The following is a 7,440-nucleotide window of genomic DNA, read 5'->3' on the forward strand; positions in this document are numbered from 1 at the left end:
CTAACTTCATGCAGGAGGCTTCCTAATACAATGTTCTAGTATTGGATTGTAAAATTATAGAAAGTATAAAGAAATAAAATGTAATATAATGTTTTTAGACAGACAGTATAAAATAAAATATATACATATAGTATCTAGAGAGAGTAGTGCACCATGCACATTCCTCTCTCTCTCTCTCTCTCTCTCACATACACACACGCACTTACGCACACATCCACACACACACACACACACACACGCATTCACAAGCACTTACACACATACACAAATGTATGCAAGTCATGAAGAAAAGTTCAGATCAATAATTAGTACTAAACGCAGCTCTACTTCTAACAGACGTAACATCTTAGAACGTCTCTAGAAAGCTTTTTAAAAATACTATGTGCAATATAAAGACAGAGCTGCTGTTTGGCTGAGGCAAAGCTCTGATATAAAATACATTTCTGCTCTCATGCATATACACTGTATATACCACAAAACTCAGACAGGGAACACAGATCAGAGCTGGTGGCCAGGACATTCCCCCACATGTCCGTTGGAGGGGGAGGGGGGGGGGGTGCATGCATGTGTGTGTTGTGTGATATTGTGGTGCAGGAGTGTCAAACTTTCGGCACAGTTTAATATAGAGAGCCATGTCTTATATATATATAAAAAAAGGAAATATAACCACTTTTCACTGTGGCCCTCCAGATCTGGGTGAAACCCCACTGTGGCCCTCCAGATCTGGGTGAAACCCCACTGTGGCTCTCCAGATCTGGGTGAAACCCCACTGTGGCCCTCCAGATCTGGGTGAAACCCCACTGTGGCCCTCCAGATCTGGGTGAAACCCCACTGTGGCTCTCCAGATCTGGGTGAAACCCCACTGTGGCCCTCCAGATCTGGGTGAAACCCCACTGTGGCCCTCCAGATCTGGGTGAAACCCCACTGTGGCCCTCCAGATCTGGGTGAAACCCCAATGTGGCCCTCCAGATCTGGGTGAAACCCCACTGCGGCCCTTGGGGTAAAATGAGTTTGACACCCCTGGTATAGTCTGTGGGTAGTGAGTGTCAGTGTGTGTGGATCTTTGAGCCTTCTACAGCATGTTTAGGTCCAGGTAGTGCCGTCCCTGCTTGGTCAGGAGAGGGGGGAAGGGCATCAGAGCATCACCGCTGCTGGACTGACCAATCATACTGCTCAGTACAGGCAATGCCTCCATAGGACTCTACAGAGAGAGGAAGAGAGGCAGGGAGAGAGGGGAAGTGAAAAGAGAGAAAACGTCAGTACAAGGAAAGGAGTCTATGTGGTTTGAAGGTTTCCTTGTCCCAGCACCAGAGGATTCCATCACCTAGTCCACCACCTCCCCACCTGACACTAGTACAGCAGTGATAACACTATCTAGCACACTACAGCGCCCCAGGGAGGAAAGGGGAACACACCTTGGAAGGGCTGAGTCAGACAGCACCAGGTAGAAATTGACCATATAGAACAGGTACGGTTCTAGGTTCCACCAGAGAATGTGGTTAGAGCGTTGGGCCAGTAACCAAAGTGGTTGCTAGGTCGAATCCCCGAGCTGACAAGGTAAAAATCTGTCGTTCTGCCCCTGAACAAGGCGGTTAACTCACTGTTCCTTGGCCATCATTGTAAATAAGAATTTGTTCTTAACTGACTTGCCTAGTTAAATAAAATAAAAATCTGATCCTAGATCTGAGGTTAGGATTGGGTGTGTGGTGTATTCTGATCCTAGAGGTTAGGATTGGGTTTGTGGGGTAATCTGATCCTAGATCTGAGGTTAGGATTTGATGTGTGGGATAATCTGATCCTTGGGTTTGTGGGGTAATCTGATCTGCACTGTAAAAATATAGATGTCAAGAAGGAAATCAGCTGGAATAGGATTGTGAGTTTTCTCAACAAAAATGTTGTAACAAACTCACAATCCTATTGCAGCTGGTTGCCACAGATCTAGGATCAGATTATCCAACACACCCAATCCTAACCACAGATCTAGGATACGATCACCCCCCCCCCCCCCCCACACACACACACATAATCCAAATGTGAACCATCAGGGGGTAGAAGACATCTGATCCTGGACCAGTGGTTGGGGGGGAACTTCTACTCAGTGTCCCGATCAACACAACATTCTCTGGTGGAACCATCATCTTTTTTTACAGTGTGTGGTTTGGGGCATTGAAATCCCCCCTAGCTAGACTCCGTGACCCCCTAGTAACCCGGGATCTCAAACCACACCCACAACCACATTGTCCCGGAGACGAAGGAAAGGAGAAACACGCCCCATGACCCTGTCAGCCAATCCTTACCTTCCGCCTGCCTAGGACACACCTCTTAAATACACAGCCACTCTTTGGGCTGCGTGAGCAGGGTCCGGGAGGGATCGTGATCGTGCATGTTAGCATGAGCATGCACAAGGCCATCCTCAGTAGCGTACTATAGTGTTGAGGGGGACAGAGACACAGGGGACTGAGACAGGCTGGGCTGTGTGTTCAGAAGAGTCAGCCTTTACAAGATGCTTACTGCTGATTTATCTACAGTATATAGTATCACCTCCATTTACAAACTAGTGTTCATTAGCACAGGCTGAACTCACTGGCTATTTCCTAGAGTATGTATCAGTGAGGAGCAGCCTCTTGTAAATCAAGTCCATGCAGGCAGTGGAGATCCACCCAACAGAATGCCTGTGGGGTGTTTGTGAGGGAGGGAACAGAACAGGGAGGGTAGACCTGACTAACTTGTTTGATAGCCTCCAGGCAAACACAGTGGATACCTGACAGTATAGTACACTCCTCCATTAGCAGATTTGAATACTTCCTTTGGATAACCGTGAGACATGAGGACACGGCAACACATACTATACCGGTCACATTGCACACACACACATCTTCTCTAACACACATGAACGTACACACAGTCTTGTATATCTAACCGTGTGGGGACACACAATTCAGTCTCATTCAAAATCCTATTTTTCCTAACCCCTAAACCTATCCTAACCTTAACCCTAACCTTAACGCCAAAACCTAACCCCTAACCCTAAAACTAACCCTAGCTCCTAAACCTAAACCTAATTCTAACCCTAACACTAATTCCAACCTTAACCATAAACCTCCTAGAAATAGCATTTCACCTTGTGGGGACTAACAACATGTTTGTTTACTATTCTTGCGGGGACTTCTCTTCCCCACAAGTATAGTTAAACACGTCCAAGTGCACACACGCGCACGCACACACACACACACACACACACACACACACACACACACACACACACACACACACACACACACACACACACACACACACACACACACACACACACACACACACACACACACACACACACACACACACACAGTTTACCTGGTATCCCTGAATGGTGTTGAGCAGTTCTTTATAGGCGAGGCCATGCATACGGACCACTCCCCCAGGGGAGGGCAGGGGGGTGGGGGAGGGGTAGTACCCTATAGTGTTGGGAGAACCTGGGGGACTGGAGAGAGGGAGGGGGAGGAGAGAGGAGAGAGTGAGAAGAGAGGAGAGAGGGGGAGAAGAGAGGAGAGAGAGGGGGAGAAGAGAGGAGAGAGGGGGAGAAGAGAGTGCAAAGAGAGGAGAGAGGAGGGAGAAGAGAGGAGAGAGGGGGGAGAAGAGAGGAGAGAGGGAGAAGAGAGTGAGAAGAGAGGAGAGAGGGTGAGAAGAGAGGAGAGAGGGGGGAGAAGAGAGGAGAGAGGGGGGAGAAGAGAGGAGAGAGGGGGGAGGGGAGGGGAGGGGAGGGGAGGGGGGGAGAGGAGGGGAGGAGGGGAGGGGAGGGGAGGAGGGGAGAGAAAGGTCATTGTGGTCTTAGTGCTGTTTGCTCTTCCTTCTGATACCACACTACTGTTCAGTCATTAACTACCCTTGTGTATGTCCCCTCCCTCCCAGCCCCCAAGGCACTTACAGTGTATGACTGGATGGTTTATGGGGCTAACAGTTCTTATCTGGGGCACTGATATCATTAACTACCCTTGTGTATGTCCTTCCCCACAACCCATAATAGTCCTTACCTGGGATAGTATGCAGTGTAGTTCATGTAGAGCTGAGTGCTAGCTGGGTAGTAGGTGTGTCCAGGTCCTAGGGGGCGGGGACTCAGCAGCACCTGCCCAATGGGAGGGAAGAGGCCGGCAGCCTCAGCTGGCAGGATGGAAGGGACGGGTGGGAAGGAGTAGGAGGGAGGAGACAGACCTGGGGAGGGGGGATTGGGGGTGGGGGGGTAGTTAGACAACACGCCAAGGAAAGGACACGGAAAGGACACATGCCCAACACGGAACACAGAGAACTACAGATCCCCTGGTCCCCTCTAAAGATGGCTGCTGTGAGCAGACTACAGTGTGCTTCCCAGTCGTCTACAATGGCTATGTGACATGGTCCGGTCGTAGTTTGTTTCCAGGAGAGGCTTCTGCAACAACGACCCTCCTCAATGAAAACCTTTAGTTTCTACAGACGTGTGTTTGGGCTTGACTCCTGACCCCACTAATGACCTCACTATTATATCACCATGACTGTTTTACATTTGAGTCATTTAGCAGACGCTCTCATCCAGAGCAACTTACAGTGTTGAGTGCACACATTTTCATACTGGTCCCCGGTCGGAATCAAAACCCACAACCCTGGAATTGCAAGTGCCATGCTCTACCAACTGAGCTACACGGGACTACACACCAGAGCTCAATGACTAGACATCACCATCACTACACACCAGAGCTCAATGACTAGACATCTCCATCTCTACACACCAGAGCTCAATGACTAGACATCACCATCACTACACACCAGAGCTCAATGACTAGACATCTCCATCACTACACACCAGAGCTCAATGACTAGACATCACCATCACTACACACCAGAGCTCAATGACTAGACATCACCATCACTACACACCAGAGCTCAATGACTAGACATCTCCATCTCTACACACCAGAGCTCAATGACTAGACATCACCATCACTACACACCAGAGCTCAATGACTAGACATCCCCATCACTACACACCAGAGCTCAATGACTAGACATCACCATCACTACACACCAGAGCTCAATGACTAGACATCGCCATCACTACACACCAGAGCTCAATGACTAGACATCCCCATCACTACACACCAGAGCTCAATGACTAGACATCACCATCACTACACACCAGAGCTCAATGACTAGATATCACCATCACTACACACCAGAGCTCAATGACTAGACATCACCATCACTACACACCAGAGCTCAATGACTAGACATCACCATCACTACACACCAGAGCTCAATGACTAGACATCACCATCACTACACACCAGAGCTCAATGACTAGATATCACCATCACTACACACCAGAGCTCAATGACTAGACATCACCATCACTACACACCAGAGCTCAATGACTAGATATCACCATCACTACACACCAGAGCTCAATGACTAGACATCACCATCACTACACACCAGAGCTCAATGACTAGATATCACCATCACTACACACCAGAGCTCAATGACTAGACATCACCATCACTACACACCAGAGCTCAATGACTAGACATCACCATCACTACACACCAGAGCTCAATGACTAGACATCACCATCACTACACACCAGAGCTCAATGACTAGATATCACCATCACTACACACCAGAGCTCAATGACTAGACATCACCATCACTACACACCAGAGCTCAATGACTAGATATCACCATCACTACACGCCAGAGCTCAATGACTAGACATCACCATCACTACACACCAGAGCTCAATGACTAGATATCACCATCACTACACACCAGAGCTCAATGACTAGACATCACCATCACTACACACCAGAGCTCAATGACTAGACATCACCATCACTACACACCAGAGCTCAATGACTAGATATCACCATCACTACACACCAGAGCTCAATGACTAGACATCCCCATCACTACACACCAGAGCTCAATGACTAGACATCCCCATCACTACACACCAGAGCTCAATGACTAGATATCACCATCACTACACACCAGAGCTCAATGACTAGACATCCCCATCACTACACACCAGAGGCTCAATGACTAGACATCCCCATCACTACACACCAGAGCTCAATGACTAGACATCGCCATCTCTACACACCAGAGCTCAATGACTAGACATCACCATCACTACACACCAGAGCTCAATGACTAGACATCCCCATCACTACACACCAGAGCTCAATGACTAGACATCACCATCACCACACACCAGAGCTCAATGACTAGACATCCCCATCACTACACACCAGAGCTCAATGACTAGACATCACCATCACTACACACCAGAGCTCAATGACTAGACATCCCCATCACTACACACCAGAGCTCAATGACTAGACATCACCATCACTACACACCAGAGCTCAATGACTAGACATCACCATCACTACACACCAGAGCTCAATGACTAGACATCACCATCACTACACACCAGAGCTCAATGACTAGACATCTCCATCACTACACACCAGAGCTCAATGACTAGACATCCCCATCACTACACACCAGAGCTCAATGACTAGACATCACCATCACTACACACCAGAGCTCAATGACTAGACATCACCATCACTACACACCAGAGCTCAATGACTAGACATCCCCATCACTACACACCAGAGCTTAATGACTAGACATCACCATCACTACACACCAGAGCTCAATGACTAGACATCACCATCACTACACACCAGAGCTCAATGACTAGACATCCCCATCACTACACACCAGAGCTCAATGACTAGACATCACCATCACTACACACCAGAGCTCAATGACTAGACTTCACCATCACTACACACCAGAGCTCAATGACTAGACATCACCATCACTACACACCAGAGCTCAATGACTAGACATCCCCATCACTACACACCAGAGCTCAATGACTAGACATCACCATCACTACACACCAGAGCTCAATGACTAGACATCACCATCACTACACACCAGAGCTCAATGACTAGACATCACCATCACTACACACCAGAGCTCAATGACTAGACATCACCATCACTACACACCAGAACTCAATGACTAGACATCACCATCACTACACACCAGAGCTCAATGACTAGACCACTCCATCACTACACACCAGAGCTCAATGACTAGACATCCCCATCACTACACACCAGAGCTCAATGACTAGACATCCCCATCACTACACACCAGAGCTCAATGACTAGACATCACCATCACTACACACCAGAGCTCAATGACTAGACATCACCATCACTACACACCAGAGCTCAATGACTAGACATCCCCATCACTACACACCAGAGCTCAATGACTAGACATCACCATCACTACACACCAGAGCTCAATGACTAGACTTCACCATCACTACACACCAGAGCTCAATGACTAGACATCACCATCACTACACACCAGAGCTCAATGACT

General features: G+C 48.1%; 1 protein-coding gene across 1 annotated transcript in view; it reads right to left on the reverse strand.

Annotated features, from left to right (window-relative positions):
* Positions 1-213: 213 nt before the first annotated feature.
* LOC120030979 (epithelial splicing regulatory protein 1-like) overlaps positions 214-7,440 on the reverse strand; it is a 17,862-nt gene continuing 10,635 nt past the window's right edge. Inside the window, exons 12-14 of the mRNA XM_038976484.1 lie at positions 4,032-4,209; positions 3,355-3,481; positions 214-1,201 (exon numbers count right to left, since the gene is read on the reverse strand). Of these exons, the coding sequence (XP_038832412.1) occupies positions 1,073-1,201; positions 3,355-3,481; positions 4,032-4,209 (434 nt within the window). The 3' untranslated portion in view covers positions 214-1,072. The remainder of the gene's footprint in view (positions 1,202-3,354; positions 3,482-4,031; positions 4,210-7,440) is intronic.

The sequence above is a fragment of the Salvelinus namaycush genome, chromosome 37 (assembly GCF_016432855.1).
Source record: "Salvelinus namaycush isolate Seneca chromosome 37, SaNama_1.0, whole genome shotgun sequence".
Lineage (NCBI taxonomy): Eukaryota > Metazoa > Chordata > Actinopteri > Salmoniformes > Salmonidae > Salvelinus > Salvelinus namaycush.